Raw genomic sequence first — 27,853 nt, forward strand, 5'->3', positions numbered from 1 at the left:
GACTTAGAACTGCCTGTGACTCTAGCTCCAGGGAATCTCACACCTCCTTCTGGCCTCTATGGGCACTGCATACACTACAGACAAGTAGGTCTGTATGCATGTATACACACATACACACACACACACACACACACACACACACATCAAAGCAAAATAACAAAATAGAATTAGCCAGAGTTCATTATTAAATGTACACAACAAAGGCCAAGGTCAGGCAATGAAAACCTTACTTCTAGCTTAAATGACTGGACAGTGTATCAACTCAGACTGAGTCCAGAAATGTGTCCTTTACTGGAGAAAGAGCCGAGATGATGAGGTCAGGTGTGTGAAGCATCCACCGTACATCCAGGTGGTGTGAATCTCTGTGCTTGTCATATTGAGTTACATTTGAAAATATGTGATGAGATCAGAGAAAGAGAAAGCATGTTGTTTGTAGAAAATTAAAACTTTTATTTACAAAAAGGCGAAATAATTGAAAGAAAACCAGAAACAAAAATCTGGGTAGACAAAAATTAATATAAACTATGCACTGAACAGGATCCACTGAAGAAAGTAGAACGGAAGTTGACAACAGTCTAAGCAAGAACAGAACAGCTTGGGGGAAAGACTATTTGAAGCGACAGAAGCACAGAGTGGGTGGGGGGCAGGGAAAGGGCAGGTAAGTGGAATACACACACACACACACACACACACACACACACACACACACACATGAAAATTCTGGATGAGAGGGAAGAACAGGAAATTAGCAACTACAGGCACCCACCCAAAGGACCAAAACTGTTTGGGATGTGAGGAGCATCGTCAGAGATGAAGGCTTTGGAGCCATTCTCAGAGGGAGGGATGCATTGGCAGATTCAAGGACGGAGGTGAATGAAAGTGGCCTTGGATTGAAGTAAGTGCCCACATTCACAGACTGAGCCAGCAGGCTGGTACCTGTGTGAGGTGGGGATTGGCGCCTAGGTCTGATGGCCTTGGTGTTCTCCTTGAAGTCTTGTGCATGCATGTGTTTGCGAACACGTAATTCTTTTTAGAAGTTTGGTGGTAAAACAGATACCACAGAAAACTCTGGCTTAGGGTTTTATTGCTGTGAACACACACCATGACCATGGCAACTTTTATAGAGGAAAACATTTTATTGGGGCTGGCTTACAGGTTCAGAGGTTTGGTCCATTATTGTCATCGTGAGAAGCATGGCTGCGTGCAGGCAGCCATGGTGCTGGAAAGGAGCTGAGAGTTCTACATCTAGATGGGCAAGCAGCAGAGACAGTTAACCTGGTTTGAGTTTCAGAAACCTCAAAGCCCTCTCCCCATCCCCACCCCTCCCCATCCTGAGATAAACTTCTCCAACAATGCCACAGCTACTTCAACAAGGCCACAGGTCCTTATCCTTTCAAATAATGCCACTCCCCACGAGCTTGTTGGGGGCCATTGTCATTCAAACTTGCACACCTCCTGCCTTAACAATTCTTAAAGAGTACTGTGTAACAGAAAGTAAAGCCTTACCAAGGTCCTGTCCTATGAAGGACCGCCGAGGGAACGAACAATCTGAGGAGAGGAGTGGGCTTGAGGATTCAAGGAAAATCTGAGGTAGCTACTAAAGAGAATGTGACCTGCCAGAGGCTCATTGTTGTCTTCTCCCAAAGACCTCCTAGACGCTCAAGGCTGAAGGCTGGAAACCCTGTGTTTACATGAACAAGCTTTTCCACTTGTTCTAAGAAAAGATAGCCCGTCTTGACAGAGAACCCAAGAAAAACTGAACTGGAAGCTACTGGGTATAATCTATTAGTCAACATAATATTGCAGCTACTGCTCACAGAAAACAGATAATCTCTAGCTGGCCTAAACAGTGAAGAGCTTTCAAAGTGAGATAATAAAATATACATGCAAGTGTTGACTGTAGTATTAGCGTAAGGGTTTGTATGGCATGAACCACCCTGTCTTTAAATGTCGGCTCTTGCCTAGGTAGGGTCCTCAACAGCATCTTGTGCTCATCCATTATAAACCAGATTCAATTTTGTCCAACATCACTTCCGCTTTTTTTATTCCAAGAGAATAAGATGAATTTTGCCTTCGAAGAACTTATCACCTTGCTGGTTAGGGGTAGGGGAGCAGACATAGATGAAATGGCACTATAGTTGATGTTAGATAGCATGCAGTGATAGGAATAATGAATCAATTAGTGTTTGGGGACAGGTACTATACTTGATGCTGGTTCAGATACCTAAAACCTAAGAGTATCAGTATCAGTTACAATAGGACTGAAAGACCTAGTGGAAGCAAAGCCCACAGTTGATAGTTTAACTCTGGGCAGGGATCTAGAGAAGGCTACCCAAGCTGAAGGATAGGTAGGATCAGCCTTGAGAGTGGCTGGATTTCGAGTCCAAAATGTTGCTATTTACAGATGTAATTTGCATGTTCAGACAAATTCCTCTTTGAGCCCAATTATCATGTATTCGACAATAAAAACAGTTCGTTTCTAGTCTCGGAGGCAGTGTGTGAAGCTGGCAGGGTTGATGCAGAACGGCTGGCTTGTTTTCTGTCTAGCAGCCTAAAGGCTAACTCATTAAAATTCAAGGATGGGTGGCATGGTGGGTGGCTGAACAAATGTCTTCTTCATGGAGCAGAGCTGAGGCCTTCAAGACATTTCTCCCAGAAGCTAAGCTGCTCTTTGCAGCTGTTCAGTAAGACACCACCGGGGTGGTACCTCCTCCTCAGAGCCACCTCGACACATATGGTCATGACAACATCAAGAACAAAAACAGGAAGTCGTCATGGCTGGGGGCCATGGTTATACCATTCCTTATTCCAAAATAAGTCATTTTAAATATAAAATTGTTTAAACCTGAGCCTGTTTCCAGTTTATGGTTTAATCAAAGGCAAGAATTATCCCACAGCCCTGGGGATGAACCCAAGTCCTCAAGTGTTCTAGGTAAGTGCTCCCCATTCCTTGAAGGCATTCAAAGCACTGCAGGGGCATCAGACATATGGACTGGACTTATGGATGCTTTTATAACCTCTAGTGGATTATATTATTGGACCACAAACAACACCACAAATTTTGGTGGAAGTATTTTAATATTTTTACTCTGATTCTGTATTATGAATCTGATATATTACGGGTTGGAGCAAATGAAAAACAAAGTGAGATTCTCATTCAATCATTCCTGTTTTGAATGAGTACGAAAATTCTTGGGGGGGGGGACATTACAGATGTAAAAGAGATGAAAATCTCTGAAGTTTATTACAATATTGCTCATCATGTTCACACCCAAGTGTGCATGCACACGCGCGTGTGCATGCACACCCCCCACACCATTACTACTACATGGATTGTAGTGTATATTTATTTTCCCCCATATTCTCTTTACTGCAAAGACCTAAACATAAGGGCCAATTCAGTAGCTGCAAATTCCCTTATGTTTTAGATAGGGTTTTATTACTATAAACAGACACCATGACCAAGGCAACTCTTATAAAACATTTAGTTGGGGCTGGCTTGCAGGTTCAGAGATTCAGTCCATTATCATCAAGGTGAGAGCATGACAACATCCAGGCAGGCATGGTGGAGGAGGAGCTGAGAGTTCTACATCTTCATCTGAAGGCTGCTATGAGGAGACTGACCTCCAAGCAGCTAGGGTGAGGGTCTTAAAGCCCACACCCACAATGACACACCTACTCAAACTGGGCCACACCTTCTAAGAGTGCCAATCCCTGGGCCAAGCATATACAAACCATCACACTTTAGTACTTAGATTCTTTTAGTTTGTTTTAGGGACTAGATCACATTGTGTAGCTCGGGCTGTTCTTAAACTTACTCCGTAACCCCGCAATTGGCCTCAGTCTTGCCTCAGTCTTCGGAGTGCCAAAAGAAAACAAGCATACATCCTACACTGGGCTAAGTGTTCAGATTCTTCAAATACCTTCTCACCAAAAGCAATCAGGGCATCTTGGAGAAATGGCTAACTATGGCTCTGGAGAAAGAGATGACATAGATGAGCCTGAAGCATCTCAACAGGCCATGCAGCAAGACCAGACAGCAAAAGAGTTGTCAAAACTCACTGTAGGGCTCAGCAGGTAAAAGTGATTGCAGAGTAAATGTGATTATCTAAGTTTTACCTACAAACTCATGTAAAGATGGAAGGAGAGACCAGATTTCACAAAGCTGCCCCCTGACCTCTGAAAATGTGCACTCACATCTTTATATCCACTCACCCCATAACAGCAAAACAAAACAAAACAAAAAATACCCTCTCAAGTCCCAAGGAACTGGAGGAGTCAGACTTGAAGAGATTTTTGAGGCTGGAGAGATGGCTCAGCAGTTAAGAACACTGGCTGCTCTTCCAGAGGTTCTGAGTTCAATTCCCAGCAACCAAGTGGTGGCTCACAACCATCTGTAATGGAATCTGATGCCCCCTTCTGGTGTGTCTGAAGATAGCAACAATGTATTCATAGACAGAAAATAAATAATTCTTTAAAAAAAGAGAGAGAGAGATTTTGTGGGCCAGAGATAGAGCATTTGCTTAGTAATCAGGAGGCCTTGGGTTCTATCCCCAACACCAAAACAAATCAGTACAGAGGCCCTTTTGGAGCATTCCAGTGAACTAACTTTGAAAACAGAAAATAGGAGGAAATAAAGTCATGTGAGTTCCACTTTTGCAACACAAAGCACACTACCATATAACCACACAGAAAGTGAGGTGACTTTTAAAAAGGAAATCCAAGTTCTCCAGCTTATGAATACAAAAAAAAAAGTAACAGAAATGGAGGCACCACCCCCATGTGAGGCCTAAACAGTTACGGCATCTATGCACTGGTGCTAAGAGGCCGCCAGGAGCATGGCAAGCAGAATGCTAGATCGTATGTGCCTCTTAGGTTATGTGCAGGAGCATCGCAAGCAGAATGCGTAGATCATGTGTGCCTCTTAGGTTATGTGCAGGAGCATCGCAAGCAGAATGCGTAGATCGTGTGTGCCTCTTAGGTTATGTGCAGGAGCATCGCAAGCAGAATGCGTAGATCGTATGTGCCTCTTAGGTTATGTGCAGGAGCATCGCAAGCAGAATGCGTAGATCGTGTGTGCCTCTTAGGTTATGTGCCTTGTGATGGGAGAAGCTAGGCCCTCCCTAGAGATCTCTAAATGGAATCTGAGGATGGAACCCAGACTCTCGTGCAAGCTAAGCACGGGCTCTATCACGGAACGCCTTCCCATTCTCCTTTCCAGACTTACGCAGTAAAGACCTAACATGGACTTCAGCATGCGACTGCCTCTGGAGGTAGACATTCAAATGATGTCACCGAGGAATCCTAACTCCACCGATATTGGGAGTTTTTTTAAAAGATTTATTTATTTATTTATTTATTTATTTATTTATATGAGTACACTGAAGCTATCTTCAGACACACACCAGAAGAGAGGGTATCAGATCCCATTACAGATGGTTGTGAGCCACCATCTTGTTGCTGGAAATTGAACTCAGGACCTCTGGCAGAGCAGTCAGTGCTCTAAACCACTGAGCCATCTCTCCAACCCCAATATTGGGATTTTAAAAAGTTATTCCCCCTTAACCTAAAGTGTTCTGGTTGGGATCTGTGTCTCCACCCTCCCCTCCTAGCACTGGGGTTCCAGACATATTCCACCATGTGCAGCTTTTATGTGTGTTTTGGGCATCTGAACTCTGGGCCTCATGCTTGCACAGAAAGGAAGCACTTGACCCATGAAGCCATATACCCAACCTTTAAGGAGATGTTAAGAAGAAATTAGGGTTAGCATGTTGCTCAGTTGTTAAGCCTTTCCCTAGCGTGCAGGAAGCTATGGGCTTAGTTTCTAGCACCACAAGACAAAAATAAAGGAACATGAGTATGTTCTTTATGAGAAGAGGTTGTCCGGACACAGGTACAGACGGGCCCACAAGACACACGTGGAGAGACACATCTACCTCACTGCTATTTAAGCCACCAGCTTGTAGTGTTTTGTTACAGCAGTCCTAGCGAATTTGTGAAGTAGCCTTGCCACAGAACTCAGCATGACCCAGACCCAGCTCCGACTCCCACTGACGACGTGTAGAAATAAGACGATGTCAGAAAATGTCAAACAGTATCAGTGAAGAGAGACAGAAGATACATGACGGAAGTTTTATGGGACAAGCAACCCAGTTTTGTTAACGAATGAGCAGTTAAGAAGTAATAAAAAGCCTCAAAGAGTCACCAAAGAGGTGTGAAGCTAATTTGGATTTTCTTACACTTAAAAAAGTTGGACTGGAGAGATGGCTCAGCGGTTAAGAGCATTGACTGCCCTTCCGAAGGTCCTAAGTTCAAATTCCAGCAACCACATGGTGGCTCCCAACCATCCATAATGAGATCTGACGCCCTCTTCTGGGGTGTCTGAAGACAGCTACAGTGCACTTACATATAATAAATAAGTATTTTTAAAAAGTTAGGAGACAACTCAACTTTTGGATAGTGATTATTTAGTCAAAGTATTAATTGTTTAGGGTAAATACTAGCCAAGCGGTTAAGATAAGAAAAAGATGTCATGTGTTTTATACCATAGAGATAGGGTGTCCTGGGGATGGGAGTTGGTAATAAAGAGAGAGATGAAATAAGATTGTCTGTCAACTGATGCTTGCTGAGTTGGGTAATGAGTGGTAGGATACCGTCATTTGTGCACTGTGTGATGAGCAGTGGGGCACTGTCATTTGTCCACTGTGTGATGAGCAGTGGGGCACTGTCATTTGTCCACTGTGTGATGAGCAGTGGGGCACTGTCATTTGTCCGCTGTGTGATGAGCAGTGGGGCACTGTCATTTGTGCACTGTGTGATGAGCAGTGGGGCNAGCAGTGGGGCACTGTCATTTGTGCACTGTGTGATGAGCAGTGGGGCACTGTCATTTGTGCACTGTGTGATGAGCAGTGGGGCACTGTCATTTGTCTGCTGTGTGTGTTTCAGTTTTGCAAATGAGTAAAAGCAAATTGCACCACCTTTCTTTTTTTTTTTAAAGATTTATTTATTATTATAATATCTAAGTACACTGTAGCTGTCTTCAGACTCCAGAAGGGGGCATCAGATCTCGTTACAGATGGTTTTTGAGCCACCATGTGGTTGCTGGGATTTGAACTCAGGACCTTTGGAAGAGCAGTCAGTGCTCTTACCCACTGAGCCATCTCACCAGCCCCTGCACCACCTCTTATTGTAGCGAATAAAGCGCTAGATTTCCTATCTAGAGAGAGGAGCGTGCTCCAAACTGACCCCAAGCAGCTCCAACACCACGCCTCCCCTTTCTCCCCTCACCACTCACAAAGAAGCAAGGGATGTCCAGGAAGCACCAGCATAAATAAAGGAGGCCTAGGCTGCTGAAGCTGGCAGGAGCCACTGGATGGCTTATGTGCCAATGTCAGGACTCTTAATCCAGAGCCTCAGATGATCTATTAGGTATTTGGACACCTGCTTCTGAGGCTATGTGCATGGGACTGCTTGATGCAATGGTCACTTCATATCAGTCACTTTAAAACACCGAATGAGAAGCATCCAGCCCCTCTGCGTGTTTCCACATGGCAAGCAGGTTCTTGGCACCGGGAGCGTTTGCAGTATGTTGTTGTTCTGTGCTAGAGGACCGGTTGGAGTAGATTTTCAGAGCCTGCGTAGGGGAGCCCAGCTGGAGTCCAGAAGGGCAACCAGCAATGTGCTGGTGACATCATTAGTCACATTCTGGAGCTCAGGGAAGGAAGCCAACCTGGTAAATTAATGAAGACATGTTCACTCAAGGCACAGAGACGATTCCTGTTTCACTCCTTTAACTCAGTGGAGTGGTAGAATGTTTAAAAAGCCTTTACAATAAAGTGGTCATGTTCCTGGGAAATAAAAGCAATAAATCAAACTCGAGTGACCACAACACTAGGTTTGAAGCATACGTGCATGTAATAGTGCGCAAGACTGAACAATCTCTGAGTGGGTGCTTTGTTCCAAGAGGGAAAATAAAAGCTGCGTGTCCATCTTCCCTTTCTGTCTTAAAAGTAGCATTTGGAATGTTATTCGAATATCTTCCATAGTTGGACTGGAGACCCAGGGACCTCTCCTACTTTCTCAAACATCTTCCTTGGGGAAACAATTTGATTTTTATCATTTCAGCTGGATAGATTTTATGCTATATGAAGTCACACTGTTTACATTTAAATAATCTCTACCCTACCTACCCTTCCAATATAATTTCTGTCATCTATGAGCCATTTCATAAATTTGGTTTTTTTGAACAATTAATGGTATGAAAACCGTAGACATTTTCTTTATGTGGGATGGAGAAACTACTAAGTAAGAACAAGAGATTAGATTCAAGCAGGTGTTAGAAAGTTATCTTCCAAGCTGAGAAGGTGGCTCAGTAACTATGTTTGCTGAGCAAACACCAGGGCTGAGCTGAGGGCAGATCCCCAGTACTCCCACATGAACTGGGTGTAGCAGGGCACATCTTTAACCATAGCACAGGGGAGGGAAGTGGGTAGAGGTGGTCAGAATAGGGGGGTCAGACGTGGGAGGATGCCCAGGGCTCGCTAGCCAGCTACTCTCCAAGTTCGATCAGAGACCCTGTTTTAAAAAATAAGGTGGATCTCTCACTTACGATAGCTTGAACCACCGACAGACATTTAGAAACTAAGAAAAAACAAAAAACAAGAGAGTTACTAAATATCAAGAAGGGCATACAGTTTAGTAAAGGTCTCGTTTCACTTCACAAATGTATCTAAAGAAATGCAACTTTATAGCACTTAAGAAGTTAGGGTCATCCGATTCCTTACAGCAGCCATTCTCAACCCATGAGTTGCAACCCCTTTGGGGGCTCAAATAATCCTTCTGCAGGGTCATATATCAGATATCCTGCATATCAGGTATTTGTTATGATTCATAACAGCAAAATAACAGTTACAAAGTAGTAAAAATATAATTTTGTGGTTGGGATTACTACAACATGAGGAACTGTATGGAAGGGTCACAGCATTAGGAAGGCTGAGAAGCACTGCCTTAGAGCCTTTTTTGTTTAACATATGCAACCAGATGCTTTTGTGTTTGTGTGAGGGACGATATTTCCCTTTCTTGGTCGTTTGTTGTCTCTGACATTCTCATTTTTTTATGTTGTGTTTCAAATACACTTTGTATTAAAGGAGTACTGTAGATTGTGTTCTGTTATGATGATAATATTATCCAAGGAAATTGTATAAAGTGTTGTCAATTTGATTATTGACACAAATAACATGCTTACAAATAAATTGTGGTGTTGATTTAAATAAAAGTAAGGTGGAGAGCAACTGAGGGAAATGCTCCAAGCTGATCTCTGGTCTCCCTCTGCACACCACATGCCCACATGCACACAGACTAGCATGGACATGCATATAACACAAACACAGATTGGCCATGCCTCATCATGACTGATTATCCTTGAAAGTTTAGCATTCACATAATTCCTTAGTGTCCATTTCACTTGTTTCTAGGCACAGCAGTTAAAAAAAAATGCTTATTCATGTCCCCGTGTGTGTCTTTGCTACATGACGTGGACATCTGCTAAGTCCCTGAACATACACTGGATGTATGCTTATACTGTAAAATCTGGCTAAAGCATCTATTATTTAAAGACAGGAACAACAAAACATCGCTGACACTGTAAGAAAAACAAGAACAAACCAAACCAAAACCTGAGAGAACAGCTCGCTGAAAAAGCAGTTCATCACCCAAGGGTCACAGTGTAGATGCATGCCACCCTTTACACAAGTTACAACTGTACAACTGAATAGCTTCTGGGTCTTTGGGGTCATCAGCTGTCTTATTTGGCCATAATTTGGGGTTCAATATTACTTTTTGACTTTATTTTAAGTAGGTTGTTAAAAATCAAAGATAGACCCTTGGTTTTGCCAGTATCCTGAAGTCCAAACATCAAGCAAGTATGGTAGGCACGTTGGTAGGCACGTGCCTTCTGGAGAATTGTATAAGGCACTGAGGATTTTACCTAAGAAGCACAGCATCTTGGCCTATGGAATGGACAGAGCTAGGAATATGGCTCAGCAGCTGAGCATTTGCTATACCCATGGGGACCTGGATCCAATTCCCAGCACCCATGTGGAGTCTCTCACAATGATCGTTAACTCCAGTTCCAGGGCATCTGACACCCTCTTCTGGCTCCTTGGGTAAATGGCATGCATGTGGTACATACACATGCATTTAAGAAAAACATGTACAGTTTTTTTTAAATTGCTTGGGGCTGGAGAGATGGCTCACTCACTGTTCTTGGAGGGGACCAGAGTTTAGTTCCAATCCCCATGTGAGGAAGCCACAGCTGCCTGTACCTCTAGTTCCAGTGCCCTCTTCTGGCTTCCAAGGGCAACACTGCAAACACACACACACACACACACACACACACACACACACACACACGTAATATATATATTTTACACAGGGAAAGAGACAGACAGATATACAAACACCTAAATAAAAAGAAAAAAATTTCCTTAAAAAGAGAGAATAGCTTCTTATAAACCCATTTCTTTTTCCACTGGGCAATAGTTATCCTTTGCATTTAAACGTTTTTCTATCAATAACTGCCAAATATGTATGTTCTTTTGATCTGTCTGGTTTAACAACAAGAATAAAAAAAAAACAACCCAACGTTTTTTTTTTTTTTTAGTAGTGTCTATGATATAGGCTGTTGATCCAGGGTCAAATCAGCACTATTCCAGGGGGGAAAGATGAAATGTTTAGAGAGTAGTGTATGGACAGCATAATCATAAATAATTCTAGGGTGGTGTGTCAAGATGGAGAGTCAATCAAAAGAAACAAAGCTGTACTCAACTCACTTAGAATATGTATGGCACCAGTCTGGAACATCATGGCACGCAGTCCCACCCTCCAAAACCTCTGCCCTCGTGAAGGGCTGAGTGGTGATGCCTGGCTGCAGTCAAGGCCAGGCTGGCCTCTGGAGGTGGGATGGAGAGCACCCACAGTCAGGGTAGGGATGGTCTTCCCAAGTAGCCAGCATCTCTGAAATATTCCCCCATCTGTTGCTATTCATCATCAGCAACCCCCTGCCCCATGAGCCTATTCAGAAGGCTAGCTTGAAAAAGGGAAATATGAAGACACTCATCTTAAAGCTCTCTCTTGAGCGATCCGATGGTAAGTGTGGGCTGCACCGGAGATGTAAAAAGATCCATGTAAATAAAGGTCTCCTGGGAGTGTCCCAAGGAGAGAAGAGAGGGAAGGACCTGTCCCTTAGACAACAAAGGACCTGCCAAGCGCTTCTGTGTGTGTAGCTCAAAACTTCCCCTTTGCCAATGGGACTTTTTTTCACTTCCAGAAATAGAAAGAGCAAATATTGATGGTGCCTTGAGGAAGCAGCCACTGAGAGAGCCAGATCCTTAGGGAAGAACTTAAGAGAGAACAGGTCATTAGGGTCCTCCTCGAAAGTCAGAAATACACGGATACCCAATGACATCACTTCATGGTGGGTACGGAAAACGCAAAGCCCCAAAGGAAGGTTGTCTCTGTGAAACTCAAGTGAGTAACTCACTGTGCTATATAGATTAGGTGGGAGGCTGACTCACTGGAACTCAGCACAGTCACTTTGAATAGTTAACCTCAGAATCCAAGAGTCAGCCGCTGAATCACTTATATGGAAGCATTTTTAGTTCCCCAGACAGAGCTCACAAGATGTGGGTCAGTGCAGCAGACAGAAGAGAAAGGGTGGCTTCAGGCACCGTGGGTGCTGGCCGCTTTGGTGCTCCAGAATAAATAGCTATTTTAATCAGCTTATGACAACATTCAAGCCAGTGACCAAGAGGCCACTGAATTGTTTGGTCATGAACCAAAGCAGCCACGGAGTCCACGTGGTCCCAGCTCCACACAAAAGGCAAGACACCTGGAACAAGGGCAGCCCGTCTTCCTGGCCCCTCCTCAGCACCTGGAGTGTTTTCTCTGTCACAAGCATCCACAGGAAAGCCAAGCTTGCCCTGTCAGTTTTAGACACTTACGTAAGAAAAGGCCAGCCAGTTTTTCCTGTGTGCTGAAACCTATTTTCTCTCCTCAGATCATTTCTTGATGTTCAGGGTGCTAGGAAAAATTTGGTCATCTCTGAACCGGCAGTTGTAGCGGAAATATCAAACATTGTTGTGTAATAAAACATTTTTAAATAGTAAAAGAAGCAGTCAATCTAAGATCATTCCCACTGTCTGCCAAGCCCTTCACTATGTGCAGGATCGCCAGCTCTCTAACTGGAGATAGAAAAAAAAAAATACACTTAAAAATTTTTTATTGATGCAAGTAAAATAGACCATAAATGTGTTCTATGTCAGAACCCACTAAAGATGCTAAAGACACAGAAACATAAAGAGACTGGGGCTGGGGCTTAGTGTGGAGAACTTGTATAATGGGGGTGACACTCTTGTTCAATCCCATCAACACACACAGAGACACAGAGACACAGACACACACACACACACACACACACACACACACACACACACACACACGCTGGGAAGATCACTCAGCAGTTAAGATCACTGGGTGCTTCTTGCAGAGGACCTGGGTTTGGTTCCCAATGTCCACAGGATGGCTCACAACCATCTCTGACTGCAGTTCTAGAGGATCTGACGCCCTCTTCTGGCATCTGCAGGCATTGCACATAGGTACAGGTAAAACACTCATGCACAAAATGTTTAATTTTTTTTTTAAACAAATGAGAATTAGGTAAAATTGAAGGTAGTGTTAACAGTAACAGGGCAGAAAGAATTTTAAAAATTTAAAAGAATGCAATGAGGCTGAAGAGATGGTGCATCAGGTAAGACATTCGCTGCCAACCCTGATGGCCTGAGGTTTGATCTCTGATATTTGATCTTTGATACCCACACCGTAGAAGAAGGGAAATGACTTTGGCAAACTGTTCTTCGGCTTACACACATGCACCATGGCACACATGAGCACACAAAGAGATAAATGTACTTAAAAAATAAATATGAATGAAATAGCCTGAGAAGTTAGACTGCTAGAGAGAAGAGATTTGGAAACACAAACTTCAAGGACTCCCTGAGGAGGATGCGGCCCAGCACCAGAGAGCTGCTGGGATATCAGACTAGAACGTGTGGAGACTAATCAGTCCGGCACACGAGAAGGTGATGCTAAGAGCCACCAGGGTGCACTGGTGGGAACTCAGGGCCAAGGAGAGGGGTAGAGGAGACACCATAGCCATTTAAGAAAGATGGCGTTGCCTATGATCCTCAGGGTGGAGATGCCTGCCCCCTTTTCTTAATAACTCCAGGGCAGCTTGAAAACCAACTGCCTTAAAAGACAATATCCATGAGAAACAGCTGTCTACCAATTCCTGGAGGCAGGACATACGTTTGAAGACCTTCGGGAAGCCACACATACAGACGTGCCATAGTTAACCTGCTTTTGAAAACCCAGGAAAAGCTCCTTTCCCAGAATTTTCAATTATTTTTAGTTCATTTTGTATGTAAACAGCTCGGTCTCATGGGCACTTGTCAAAAATAGATTAGCAGCAGTTATCCAATATCACAGTTATCAGTAATGAGTTGGGGCAAACAGCAGATGCCTAATACCATAAAGGGACAAAACAGAGAGTGAGAGAGTGTGCAGGAGGCTGTGTGAGAAGTGTTGCTGCAGCTTCAGGAGTCTAGAAGGCAGGATGCCCAGGATGGACGCGGTCTATGTCTACAAGGCCTGATATCATCCAGGCTCTCACTCGGGCTGATCCTGAAGCACTGTGCAAAGGATAAGCTAAGGCTAACTTTCATAGTAACCTGCCTTCCAGAACATGGGAATAGACCTCAGTATGTAAAAAGACCAGTACCTCCAATGATTCAAAACATTCCAGAAAGTCTCTGGCCATCATTGGCTGACCATTGAACTAACCAAGCAGGAACTTCCAGGGACACATAAGGCACTTTATTTATTTAGTTATTTAAAGATTTATTTATCTATTATAAGTAAGAATACTGTAGCTGTCTTCAGACACTCCAGAAGAGGGCATCAGATCTCATTATGGATGGCTGTGAGCCACCATGTGGTTGCTGGGATTTGAACTCAGGACCTTTGGAAGAGCAGTCAGTGCTCTTAACTGCTGAGCCAACTCTCCAACCCATATGGCACTTTTAATAAATTGGAATCATCACTGGACAACATTATTGCCACTGCCAAAACAGTAGGGTGAATATTTAGGAAGCTCAATAGAACCTAGATAAATAGACTCATGGCTGTATACAGCAGGTCAAACCTCAATGACAACGACAAAGATAGACTATGGAAAACAGCTAAGGAAGGTGACATAAAACTGACTTCTCCGCAGAAACTATGGAGACCAAAACCATGGAAAGATGTGGGACACCTTCTGCATTTATCATGGGGGCTGGGTGAGTCCCAGAAGTACTCTGAACTGCACAGGCCAAAGACCAATGCTCTTGGCTGTCCACCAGAAATCGATGATGAAGATTCGATGAAGTTTGGTTGCAGGACACAAAGAAATCAGGCTGTTACAGAGCCAGCGCTTCCTCCATGCTGGCTAGGTTTCAAGTAGGGAAGGTGCTAAGTAGGGTGTTGGGGGGGGGGGCGGAGGAGAGCCATCAGTAACCTTATCCAGCTGTGGAACCTCCAAGCTACACTACAAGCCTGCCAGGCAAGATGTGCCTCTGGCATAAAAGTATGACTGTTATGGGATAATGTACTGAAGCCTGTTCCACAGAAGGAATCAAGGCTGATAGTGTAAACCTAGTCCAAAGCCGGTGCTTGGGAGATTTTCTTGCTAAAGCATCTAAAGCTAGACTTTAAGATTACAGAACTGCACTTTGCCTAGTTTCCATGAAACCTTAAAAGCAGCAGATACTGCACCCAACCCTCTCACTAGGTCTTGGCGTCCCCCTGCTTCTCAGACTCTTCCACACATGGCTCTGACTGGGCTCCACAGGCAATGGGGAGACGAGAGTGTTTATGGCTTCTATCAGGTGTCCACGGAGGCAGGAATGTCCAGCAGCTTCGCATCTGGAGATGCTGGGTGTGGGAAACACCTAGAACCTCCTTGGTGAAGGTAAGCAGGCCAGGTTTGCAGATGCCCTTGGCTCTGTGGCCAGAAATTTCCTCAAACAGTGAGAAAGGAACCAATCTCACCCACTGGCAGCTGGCAGCTGTTTCTAGACCGTCTCTATTTGCTTTCGATGTTTCTATTTTTCTATTCTCTTTCATCTTCTATTTGTTCCTATTACAGGCAGCCGAAGCCTTTTGTCCTGAACAAGCAACTAGGATACAGTCGTGGTTTTCTTGCCTGGAATATGAGTGACTATGAAGACATCGAGCAGAGAAACTCTAAACGGGCGATTCTGGTTAAACAGAGTAAGTTAATAAGGAGCAACCTGCCCTCCAGGCTGCCCAAGCTGCAGGAAAAGAAGGTAAGCTGCCATTTTCCTGAATTATCCTGAGAAAAGCCCTGCTGAGGACCAGAGAGTGTAATGAGATTCTAATAGTGTCACCGTTCCTTTTAACCTACCAACCAGACTGTGATCCAGATTAGATTTCCGCTGTCTCTGGGAGCCGGGTATGAGTCTCACTTTATAGCATAAGAAAACAGGACGGTGTGTGGTCCTGCCCCTACAAATGTTTATCCATCATATGGTTTGACCTGCAGAGAATGGTCAGGTCCTAATTTCCACAAGCTGAGAAAACAGTCCGTATGATGGGGGCAAACCTGTAACACCCTGCACACCCTGCACACACTCAGAACATTAAGAACACACCAGCCCACTCTCCTTAGTACTTACAGGAGCCTAGCAAGCTCTGTCATTTCCTTACATGGGCTTTTAAGAATAAGTAAGATGGGGACAGCAGGTACTTTCCTGAAATTTTTGGAGAGGGAACATGAGAATCAAGTAAAGGACATGAAACCACACACTTCGCATTCCTCTTCAGCAGTCTGTGTAAAAAAACAGTCTCGCTCATATCTGGACCTTCTGCATAATCCCACAGCACAAGGTGCTTTGTCAACATCCAGCATTTGATACGGAGTCTGACAGAAAGTGTCTGTGACAGAAAGGAAACTGGAATAGCTCACATCATGGCGACTCCTGTTCTGTACACAGAGAGTCATCTTGCTTCCTTGAAGAAGAGTCCTCAGAACTCATTCGCACAGAACTTACCATGCTTTGCCATCTTGCTCAGCAGCCATACTGTCATCCCTTTGAAGCAGTCTGTGAGGGAGCTGAATTTGTCCTCCTGGGAAGGTCCTGGCCCCAGAGATACTCTGTGTTGGAAATGGGTAGTTCAGATGCTAGCCTCTGCCTGTGGGCTGACTTTTGAGAAGGCGATGATTTTGAGGTAATGATTAACAGTGATAGACATGAGTTGGGCTAGTTATATTATCGAGTGCATTTTGAGTATAATCACACATTAGATCCAAACGCCTTCCATCATCCACTAAATCTAAATGGAGCCTTTATGTTTTGCATTAACGTTTTTACTAAGAAGTTTTTTTTGTTTTGTTTTGTTTTGTCTTGTTTTATTACTTTTAAATGGTTAAAAATTTACAGGGGAAATTTTGCAAGAACAGCTTCATATCCTCTTCTTCCAGACCCATCAATTACGTTTCCTTGCTTTGATGTATTTTCTTCCGCACTCTAAGTATATGTATACATATATATACCACACCCCAGCCACACGCCATTTGAAGGCAAGTGCATACGCAATGCCCTTTATTTCTTGACACTTCAGGGTGTACTCTCTAAGAACAAAGATGTTCTCACATACAACCATGGTTACAGTTTTAAGATTTAGGTCTACAGTTCATAAACCAATTCTCCTGACGTATGTATGGTGGGTGGGGCCATTCATCATGTTTCTTTAACTGTTTAGTTTCTCTCTATTTGCGTCTCAGTCTTCATCTGTGTCTTTGAAGGCTGTAGAGAAGCTACACGAAGCATGTTTTCTCCAGGTGGGCTCGTCTACCGTCTCTGTGCATGCTGACTCAGACTGGGTGCTATGCACAGGAAACCCTGACACATGGTGTAGCACTAGGGGTGGGGCTCAGCGCATCTTCACTGAGCACACAGTCAATTCCTTTCTAAAAATATGTATAGTTCAAAATAAACTTTTCATCAGGCAGGCTTTCTCCTTTAAAAATTTCAGAGTGTATTAGAAACTCCTTATCTGCGTCTGTTTGCTTGGAGGATCTCAGAGTCGTGGACGTTTGAGAAAACTCCCACCTCCTTTTTGTGTAACCCCTCTTCGTGGAACGAACTCCAAGCAATCCTTACATATTCAAAAGCCAATAATGAACACACCACATGAGAAGCATCCCCACGCCACCGCCCACTCAGGCAACAGTGAATGCTGGCAGTCATTCCTGCGAGAGAGAGGCTGCCATGTCTTCCCTTCTTTGTTTTGAGACAAGGTGGCATTTAGCCCAGGCCGACCTCCAACTTACTACATAGTTGAAGATGACATTAAACTCCTGACTCTCTTGCCTTCACCTCCAGAGTGACAGAATTACTGCAGGTGCCACCATGCTGGCATAGCTCACATTCTTAGGCTGAAAGAACCATAATTGTACCAAGAGCCACCAAGAAGTAAAAAAACTGTCCTTGTCACAGTATCACACAGCTTCTCATCTACAGAGGGTCAGAATGCTTGATTATTTGTGCTATTGGATACACACACACACACACACATAAGCTCAGTACAAATTCAGGTATTGAATAGTACGAAACATTCTTGTCCACATTTACCTAGCATGCACTAACATAACTAACTTTTGGAATTCAATTGGGCAAAGGTGTTTCTCCTGTTAAATTCCTCTCTTTTTAAACAATACAAACATCTCTCAAGTTCTATCTTCTCTTGCATTTGTTATCCTTCCATCTTGATCTTTTTCTTTTCAGTAAGTAGCAGTGACCTAAATGTTGTAAAGCTTATGACATAGAGCACCATTCATTTCCATTTCATTCTTGGCTTGCCAGTGTTCTTGAGGCCTCTAAATCCAACTTACTAATGTAACCTCGGTGGCTGATGTAGTCTTTTTTTTTTTTTTTTTCAAAAAAAAATTATTTCTTTTACTTCATGCATTCTTTCTGTCACTGCCTTTGAAGCACAGGAATAGTCTCAGAAGTTAATGTGCACACGAACCCCGGGTGACTGAATTCAGATGCAGATTAGGGCTCGGTAAGTCTGTAGTTTGTCAGCTGGGCTGCATTTCTGTCCAGTTCCCAGGCAACACGGGTCCAGTTCATGGTCTGGGGACCTTGAGTCCCATGGTGCTAGAGGACTTGGCTGTGAATTGAATTTGGGGACAGAACAGAAGGGGAGTTGGTTGGACAAGAGGACAGAGGCCAGGAGGGAAAAGGCAACACCAGGCTTCAGGGGAGTGCAAGGCCTTCACTATGGCTGCACAGTAGAGTGAAAAGACGCTGGGTACAGAGGAGTGTGCCACGGTCTCAACTACTCAGGAGGGAAGATTCACATGAGCCCAGGAAACTGAGGACAGGTTTGGTTGGTGAGAAAGATCCTATTTCTTTTTTTTTTTTTTTTTTTGGTTTTTCGAGACAGGGTTTCTCTATGTAGCCTTGGCTGTCCTGGAACTCACTTTTTAGACCAGGCTGGCCTCAAACTCAGAAATCTGCCTGCCTCTGCCTCTCAAGTGCTGGGATTAAAGGCGTTCGGCACCACGCTCTGCCCAAGACCCCATTTCTTAAAAGTTAAGAAAGTGATCCAGTGGTAGAGGTTTGATAATCTCAGTGACTCAGGAGTTTGAGGCAGGAGCCTGCCAAGATAACATTAAATTCAAGTCTAGTCTGGGAAACAATAAAAACCCTATTTCAAAAAAAAAAAAAAAAAAAATGAGGCTGAAGATGTAGCTCAGTGGTGTCTACCATGCTTGATGTTGACCGGTGTGTGTGTGTGTGTGTGTGTGTGTGTGTGTGTGTGTGTGTGTGTGTGTTGTACACATATAGAGTACCTGGTGATGATGCTGATGCTCATCAGCCAACTCACATCACTTCAGTCTATGATGCTAAAGACCTTGGGGCTTACTGGGATGCTCTTTATACAGAGTAGAGGGACAGGATGGAATCATTTTAGCAAGGTGTGGAGAATCAACACAGAGGAGAATTGGTTAGAACATTTTTATATGAACAACACATCAACACAGAGGAGAATTGGTTAGAACATTTTTATATGAAATGGAGATGAGTTTGCAGAACATTATGATAACTCAACTAAAAATAGAGAAGGGGGTTAAAGTGAGGCAGAAAGAGGGGAGGAAAAGCGATGCGCTGAGACTGAATTGGACCAACACACTCCAGGTATGGGAAATCTTCATGCTGTTATAGGAATTCGGGGGAACAGGCTGCACCCTCAGAGCTCAGGGAGAGAGGTTTGCAAGAGCCTCATAGAAAAGCAGAGAAGTCCACAGTATGGACTTAATTGTGTCTTTGTTACATGAAAGACAATAGCCAGGCTTGGTGATTGTCTTAGTTAGGGTTTTACTGCTGTGAACATTCACCATGACCAAGGCAAGTCTTATCAATGACGACATTTAGCTGGAGCTGGCTTACAGGTTCGGAGGTTCAGTCCATTATCATCAAGGCGGGAGCATGGCAGCATCCAGGCAGGCATGGTGCAGGCAGAGCTGAGAGTTCTATCTCTTCTCTGAAAGCTACTAGTGGAAGACTGACTTCCAGGCAACTAGGGTGAAGGTCTTAGGCCCACGCCCACAGTGACACACCTACTCCAACAAGGCCACACCTCCCAACAGTGCCACTCCCTGGGCCGAGCAAATACAAACCATCACCATGATTCATGTTTGTAATCCAAGCACTTGGGAAATGGGAAGGAGGAGGATAGTCTCAAGGTCAATGCTAGCCTGGTCTATACAGCTAGTTCGAGCCCAGCAGGGACCACACAGTTGAGATCTTTGGGGAGAGGGGGAAAGAGGTTTTTGTAAGCTGACATTACACTATCTGGCTCCCACCCAACTCCATTTTAATTGTATCACTGGACTGATCTCTTCAGTTCTTGTATCAGTCAGGGGACCTTTGTGCACACTGAGAGAGGAGACACAGGGCTGTTCATTATAAGGAACTGGCTCACATGACTGTAGGAGTGAGAACAGCCATAGTTTGTAGGGCTGGCTGGCAGGCTGGTCTAGAAAAAGACTGATGCCGTAGTTTGGGTGGGGATGCAGTGGTGGTGGTGGGGGGGGGTAGTCTGATTTTTGAAGTCTAACTCCTTCAACTGATTGAAAGTATCTGCTTTACTCAATATACTGATTTAAATATAATCTCATCTAAAAAAATACCCTCCAAGCATGAGCTATATCGGTGTTTGACCTGTATTGGTCTGAGTAGTATGGTGGCCCAGCTAACTTGACAGACATCATCACAGCACCCATCTCAGCCAGTTGTAAGGATTAAATGATGTGACACAAGAGTCTAAGCAGCAGGAAACCAAACGAGAATATAGACTGTGCTGTGTGTCCTCAAGGCCTTCTTGAGATGGCGTGACTTAAAATGGTTTCTCGATACACAGAAGCTGGGCACTTTGTTCTTTTTTCTGGCTTGAAAGGTAGACTGAGGCTGAGAAAGCTGAGAAGGGGGATCTGAGACACTGAAGCCAAGAGGGCTGGTGTCCCAGGCATGGCCACAGAGACCCTGGCCTAATCTGGGTTCCAGAAAGGCCCTGTGAGAGGGGAAGTGCTCAGGAACTGAATCCCAGCTTGTCAAAAAGAAGGTTCTTGTCCCTGTCACAAAGCCAGCTGAAGGTGACAAGCATGCTGGTGCCCAGTTGATAAGTGGCACACAAGTGCCTGGCTACTGTCCTACTGAAGATGTGCCATGGAGCTGTTGAGCTGTGGCAAAAATCTCTCAGTTAGCAGTGAGGAAATGGCTTGCTGGGTCTGGGAGTTGTTCTCTCCTTCTGCAACCTTGTGGGTTCCGGGGCTCTAACTTAGGTCATAAGGCTTGGCATCAAGTGCCCATACCTGCTGAGCCCTTGCCCTGGCTCCTGGATATGCTCTGTAAACATGTACTTTGAGGAAGGAGCTTAGATATAAAGAGGTGGAGAGATGCCTATATGTCTACACAGAGTTCGACGCGGGCAAGGGCTACAGCACGAACTGACAGGTATGCAGCGTACTGGTGTTCTGCTTTTACAAGAGCCACAGCTGCTGCTGCTGCAATTTCCAAAAGTCCATCAGGTTGCAGTAAAGATCAAGTGACCACTTGTTAAAATCCTTACAAAGTAAATCCATAACCCTAGGATTGACAGCAGTTACATTCCTGGAAAATTTATCACATGCTTACGTCAGGTAGGAACTACAAATGCTCAGCTTAGATCATTAAAAAGAGATTTATTATGCTAGTGAATGTCAGGTAGGGCAGTTAAAGGTCACACAGACTGGCTCTGAGGCACTCCAATGGGCTCAGGGACGTGTCTCCTGGTGCCACAGCTCACCAGTGTGCTGGGGCCAGTGGTCTCACTCAGCAGGGTGCTAATCAAAATCTCCCTGCACTTCCAGAGCATCAACAGATACTGTAAGTCACCGAAAGATTCTGTATTTGATTAAATGCAACAAAGAAATCATGCAGCACTAGGAGAATAAGCAAGATAAATTCAAAAAGTTTATTGCACCAAATGTCACAGAAAAATGGATCGAAATAACACATGAATGTTGTTTTAGGAAAAAGTTTCCACACACTGACAGTTGTATCCACACAGCTCACTTAAAAAACAGTCCTATCACCGGGCATGGTGGCACACGCCTTTAATCCCAGCACTCGGGAGGCAGAGGCAGGCGGATTTCTGAGTTTGAGGCCAGCCTGGTCTACAAAGTGAGTTCCAGGACAGCCAGAGCTACAGAGAAACCCTGTCTCGAAAAGCCAAAAAACAAAAACAAAAACAAAAACCAGTCCTATCAATTTCTCTTAATGAAAGATCAATAAAAACACACCACAGAATGGTCTGCTTTTTAAAACACTGAAATTTAAAAATAATGAAAATACATGTTCCAGATGTTCACCAAATTTTAACATTTTAAAAAATTAACATTCAAAGGGGGCTTCTGGATTTAGGCAAGAAGTGTATTATTCTTCTCCACCAAACACAATAAAAACAAAGGGTTCACATTAACTAAGAGAAGCAGTGGACCTTTTCAATTTAATGCTGAAAGTCTGCGTGAACATAATATCCGACCAAGTGTGCATCCAAGGAAAACTTCAGACGCTTAAAAGAATCTGAGAGTTGTTTTATATTCTCTATGTACATCCGACCAATGAAGAACCTAAAAAGCTACAGACTAGTTTATAAAATCCAAAGACCTGATTTTTAAGAGTCCAGACAACAGTTTAGTATCATTTAGCAAGTGGGGAATGTCCTCCCTCCAAAAAAGTTAATTCTGAAAAACACATTAAGTTAAAAATTTGCGATGTGTAAACGCAGCTCCGTGAGATGTGAGATCATGAGTTACCTCCCGTACAAAACAGCACACGTCTGGAAAATGGGCTGAAGCTGTACAAAAGCTATTGAACACTGATAAAATAAGATACTTTGGAATTATGCACAAGTGTGGAAGCTACATTTTAAATTTTCATTGTCCTTTTTGAAAACATACACAATTGCCTATACATTCATATCACTTATCAACTTAACAAATATAAAACTGCAACATGCTAGAAGAGGTCATTACAGGACACTGAGACACTTCTGCTCTGCTGTGCCTCGCTAGCCTGCTTGGTCAGACAAGCAGAGTGCTGCCCAGTGACACCTAACAGGTAAGACTGAAGAGCTGAAGAAACCCAGGGTAGGTGGAATCCTGTCAACTGAGGTAGATTTCTTTATTTAAACATTAAAAAAAGATTTTTTTCCCCTTGAGTTATGCCTAGGTGGGATACCTTTTTGGACTCTTCGGCTATGACAGAATGACACCATCCGAGTCAGCACAAGTCCATGAGATGCTTTGTTTATTGTTTTTCCCCGCTTCTGAGAAGAGGCTGAATTTAAGACAAAGGACACATCATCACCCACACCGTGGGAGCCAGGAGAAGAGCAGCGCATCTTTCTCTGCAAGTGATGGTGGGACGCTGAGATAACCCACGTGAGCCCAGGGTTTCCGACTTTTCTTCTGAAATTTGGAACACTAGATTAAGAGGCAGGTTTAATTTTTTTCAGGCTTTGAAGTGCTGGGCTAAGTCTTTCTTCATGAAGCTGAGAATTAACCTGATGACAGCTCAATTCCCCGAGTCTAGCTGTCGACATGTCACTACATCTGCACGAGGACCAAACTGATTCTGTACTGAGCTATTTTCTCCCCAACCTCAGGAGCTGGTGAGGCCGAGTCCATGTGTAAACGAGAGAAGCCAGGAGAAAGAAGGGCGAGCTCTAAGCTGGCACAGGTGTCTAGGAAATCTGCGTTGACAGCTCTGCGGGCCACATGTGGGGCTCCCTGGCAAACAATGGTACCATGGAGCCAGGAAATGGAAAATAGCAAACAAATGCCAGGTGATAGAAAGTGGAAAGAGATGTAAAAGAATAGGACACTTCAACTTTGTGAAATACAAAAATGCAAATTAAAAATCTTAAGGGCCTGGAAGAACCACCTATTTTTACATATCACAAAAAATGAGAGATGCTCAGGGCGAGAGGGGGAGGAAAAGAGGAAAGGGAGGGAGGGGGTCGAGAGCGTCCACACTCTGGCCCACTTCTAAGAGATGATGTAGGCATTTGTCCCCAGTAGCATAAGGAGCACATGGTCTCCACTAACTTGTATTTGTAATGAGGAGAGACAGACATGTCACATGGATCAGGATTTGCTCCAAGATAAACTACAGAGCCCCTAGAAGCTCTCCCACATTCTCAGGCACCAGAGACTCGTGGGAAGGACCGAGGAGCTGACAGTGTTTGACTTTACTTGAATAGCTCCTGTCTTTTCAACAGCAGAATTTTTGTTTTTAAAGTATTTGAACATGGACTGTCTTATGGTCAGTAAACTAAGGTTCTGTAGGTTCAATGATCAGTTGGGCTTTTACAGTTCTTCACTTTGGTAAGTTTTACAAATGGTCAAGTTAATTTCTAGAAAGATTTTTTTTTTTAAAGAATACGAGAGGGATTAAAAAGTGCAGAACTGATCATATAAAAACCTAGATCGCTTGTGGATCACTTCTAAATGTTCCGGCTGCCTGCTATCCTTGTCAGAGCAAGTCCACTCCCCAGCTGGCAGCGGCCCCTTACAGCACAAACAGACATCTGCACAGCCGGCTAGGAGGAAAGAGGCTTGCGCTGGGCGAGCTCAGCCACGGAAGATCGCCTGAACTCATGGAAACAACTTTGGTAAAAAGGTCTTTCTGGAGAAGGTTAAAGACACTAAAGCCAGAGACGAGTTCCAGTGCTAGACTACATACTCCAAAACACCTGGCAGGACAGGGTGCTATACTGAATCCCTCTCAGACCTGCAGGTGGCTGTGCTGAATCTACAGGAAGCTCTGAGAAGTGTCAACCGTGGGTTTCCGGAGCACTCTCTTCTCAACAGGCAACCCTCTTCCACATCCTATGTCCAACAGTAGCTGCTGTAGCTCCAGGCTGACAGTGGCACAACATGGCTTTCTTCAGGTCAATGTTCGTAGAAGAGCTCTGACCTAGAAGCCACAACTCGTTCTTAGAGCAACTCTTCATGCTCTCTCACGTCTGAACAGGAAACTCTTTCCTACTGGAATGTTCTAGACATTGGTTACCCCTACTCCAGAGTCAGCCCTCAGGATTCTACCCAACAGCATGGGCACGTCTATCTAGTTTGACAGTGTTGCTTACACTTCCCTCCTGCCAGAAAGGTTACTTTCTTCTGATTCCTGGGAGACAATGGCGTGTGTTCCTGAACAATCACAAACTCCCACTGCATGGAGTAGACACAGGCTTCCCAGTGTAAGAGCCACTAGGCAGCAGCCACAGGAACAACGAGGGGTGACTGCTCCATGTCCTCACGCCTCTGCCGTCACTGAGAGCATCCTCCATCCTGTCTCATTTTCCAATGAGAGCTGTCCTGTAGTCGGCTATAAGAGGATCTGTGCCACGTACGGAGAGTGAGTGCTGGCGATGGCCGTCAGCAGAGGCAGGTCATTGGATTCAATCCTGAGTGTTGAAAAATTCAAGGAGAGTATGTTAAAACTGTATCATTTCATAAGAAAGTACTATCTCTAGGCACCAGCTTCTGGTCTAGCTTTTAAACGAATGAAAATGTAAAACAGGGACAGCAAGAAGGGCTTGGCTGGTAAAGGTACTGGCTGTCAAGGCTGATGATCTCAGTTTCAACCCTGGGGCTCACATAGTGAAGGAGAGAGAGAACTAACTTTTGTAGGTTGTCTTGACTCCTATACGTGCACCCTGGCACATGCATGCTCCTCCACAGATCTACATACATGAAATAAATAAATGAAATGTGAGGAACACGTGTGAGCAAAAGAGATGAGGAAAAGAAAAGACCTCCCAGTAGACACTGCTTCAAAGGATGTTTGCCCTAGAGGAAGCTGGGTGGGTACAAGGCTGCTCCTCCCGAAGCAGGGGACATCCAAGTCGAAGCCCACAGGTGACTTTTCTAATTCCTTGCATTCCCACGTTATGTTGTGCTTTGTGGCCTCCGCAGCAGCTCCTTCCTCTTGAAGGCATACTCCTTTTGCACTAAGCTTAAATCAGTCTTAGGAAACCACAAGGCAGGTTCTTCAAGCAACGGGTTCTGCAACTTACTGAGTGTTCTGAGAGAAAGGAAACTAGGAAGAGGTGCCATCCCTTCAGATGGACACGGTATGGGCTGATCCTTACAGCATACTGCATAGAATATGCTCTGGTAAATTGCTGTAGGTGTTGTGAGAAGGAGAGAACCGGAGGGTTTCAGTTTGAGGAATATACCTTGTTTCTCTCATAATTCAATCTTTTTCTAAGACTGTGAATGGCCGTTTGTCGTAGTCAGACAGTAGGATAAAGTCCTGTAACCACAGGAACAGATCCAGCACTGGGGCATCTGAGGCAGGATTACAGTATGAGGCTGAGAAGGAAAACCAGCAGAAGTAGCTTACAAGTTAACTGCGAAAGCTCAATGCCTCCAAAAGGGAAAATACTATAAAATGGATTACCCAAAAGAACGTATGCCAGAGGTGCTGGTTTGAATGAGAACAGTCCCCAGTCCCTGTGGGCTCATTGAATGCTTAGTCTCCAAGGAGTGGCACTATTGGGAAGGATTAGCAGGATTAGGAGTGGACCTGTTGGAGGTTCTGAAAGCCCACGCCAGGCAGCTCAGTCTCTCTCTGTCTCTGCCTATGGATCAGGATATCAAACCCTTACCTCCTCAGCACCATGTCTACCTGTGTGCCACCATGCTTCCTGCCATGATGACCAAAGACTAAACCTCTGAACCTGTAAGCCAGCACCAATTAAATGCTTCCTTTATAAGAGTTGCCTTGGTCATGGTGTCTCTTCACAGTGACCGAACAATGACTAAGACATAGGAAAAGCTAACTGTCTCATCTAGCTGTAAAAGACAGACAATCTGATAAGAATTCAAGGCCTAATTGTAAGAGCTGGAGAGATGGCTCAGCAGCTAAGGGCACATGGTGCTCTTCCAAAAGACTGGGGTTCAGTCCTAGCACACGTGTCTGGCATCTCATAACAGCCTGTACATCCAGCTTCAGGGGATCCGATGTGCCTCTTCTGCCCTCCAAGTGCATCGGCATATATGTGGCCTGCAAGTGCATTCATATACACAAGATAGATGCAGCAGCAGCAGTGAAAAACACGCTGCAAAGCAGGCACGGTGGCACATACTTGTAATGCTAATAGTGGAGGGGCTGAAGCTAAAGGATTCTGAATTTAAAGCCAGCCTAGGTGACACAGTGATGCAAACAAACAAAGAAGCTTGTTCAAAAAGGAAAACAAAGTTAACAATAAAAACCAAAACTTTATCAGGCTTAGTAGAAAATGTCAAGGTTGACATAGGCATAGTACTGTCTTATTCCAAATTAGCAGAATCATGTCAGGAACAGGAGGGAAGCTCCTCACAGGCATAGTCCTTTCGGCTATTTCTATTGAAATGAAAGTGGAGTCAGAAGTTTTTGTAGATAAAGTGTGACAAATGCCCTCAGAAGATAGTGTGCGTCCTTAGTATTGAGTAAGTCTTCCCTTGTGTGGGGTGAGCTCAGGACGTCCTCAGAAGTGCCGCCCACCTCCTCCACCACATGAGACAAGCTGCCGCTACTCCTCACAGCTTGTGACTTTTGCATTGTTATAGTGTCACTAGTGATGAAGAGGCAGAATTAGATCAAATGTCACTCCAACCTACACGTTGCAACTCACTGGGGAATGGGCACAGCTCTGAGCTTCCCTGGGCACTGTGAGAAATAAATACTGATCCTGTAGGTAGAGAATGACACAGGCCATAGGTCATGTGCATGTGTGTGTCCCGCACCAAAGTACAGCCAGTACGCCTAGCAGCAAGGCCAGCCTTTCACAGAACTTACCCCAGCACCACACTCAGCTCTTTCACATGCACACGCGTGTGTCCCCGGAGATACTCTGAAAGCATTTTACTCTTCAGGTACATCTCCTGCAGTCTGTCTTCCAGATGCATGATGCACTGCAAAGGCAACAGCGTTCACAATGAGCACTACAACTACAGCATCCACCAGGATCGTTGAGTGGGGCTTCTCTAGTTATTTCTACAAACACAGCTATAATTGTCCCCCTTTCAAATAAACCCCCCAAAACTACCAGCTTCAGTTTTTCACAAATCAGCTATTAATATTGTTATATAATATTATTCTAGTATCTTTAAAAGAAAACATTTTACAGAATTGAA

General features: G+C 44.3%; 2 protein-coding genes across 8 annotated transcripts in view; one reads left to right on the forward strand and one right to left on the reverse strand.

The window, feature by feature from the left end:
- Positions 1-27,853, forward strand: part of C3H4orf45 (chromosome 3 C4orf45 homolog) — a 121,045-nt gene that overhangs the window by 91,559 nt on the left and 1,633 nt on the right. The window contains exon 4 of the mRNA XM_021157841.2: positions 15,242-15,422. Coding sequence (XP_021013500.1) covers positions 15,242-15,422 — 181 coding nt within the window. The remainder of the gene's footprint in view (positions 1-15,241; positions 15,423-27,853) is intronic.
- The window catches only part of Fnip2 (folliculin interacting protein 2), a 108,608-nt gene continuing 102,612 nt past the window's right edge, over positions 21,858-27,853 (reverse strand). For all 7 annotated transcript variants that reach the window (XM_029475398.1, XM_029475397.1, XM_021157839.2 and 4 more), the window contains 2 exons: positions 27,516-27,631; positions 21,858-25,137 (listed from right to left, as the gene is read on the reverse strand). In XM_029475398.1, coding sequence (XP_029331258.1) covers positions 25,059-25,137; positions 27,516-27,631 — 195 coding nt within the window. In that variant the 3' untranslated portion in view covers positions 21,858-25,058. The remainder of the gene's footprint in view (positions 25,138-27,515; positions 27,632-27,853) is intronic.

Source organism: Mus caroli, chromosome 3, assembly GCF_900094665.2.
Source record: "Mus caroli chromosome 3, CAROLI_EIJ_v1.1, whole genome shotgun sequence".
In the NCBI taxonomy this organism is placed as follows: Eukaryota; Metazoa; Chordata; class Mammalia; order Rodentia; family Muridae; genus Mus; species Mus caroli.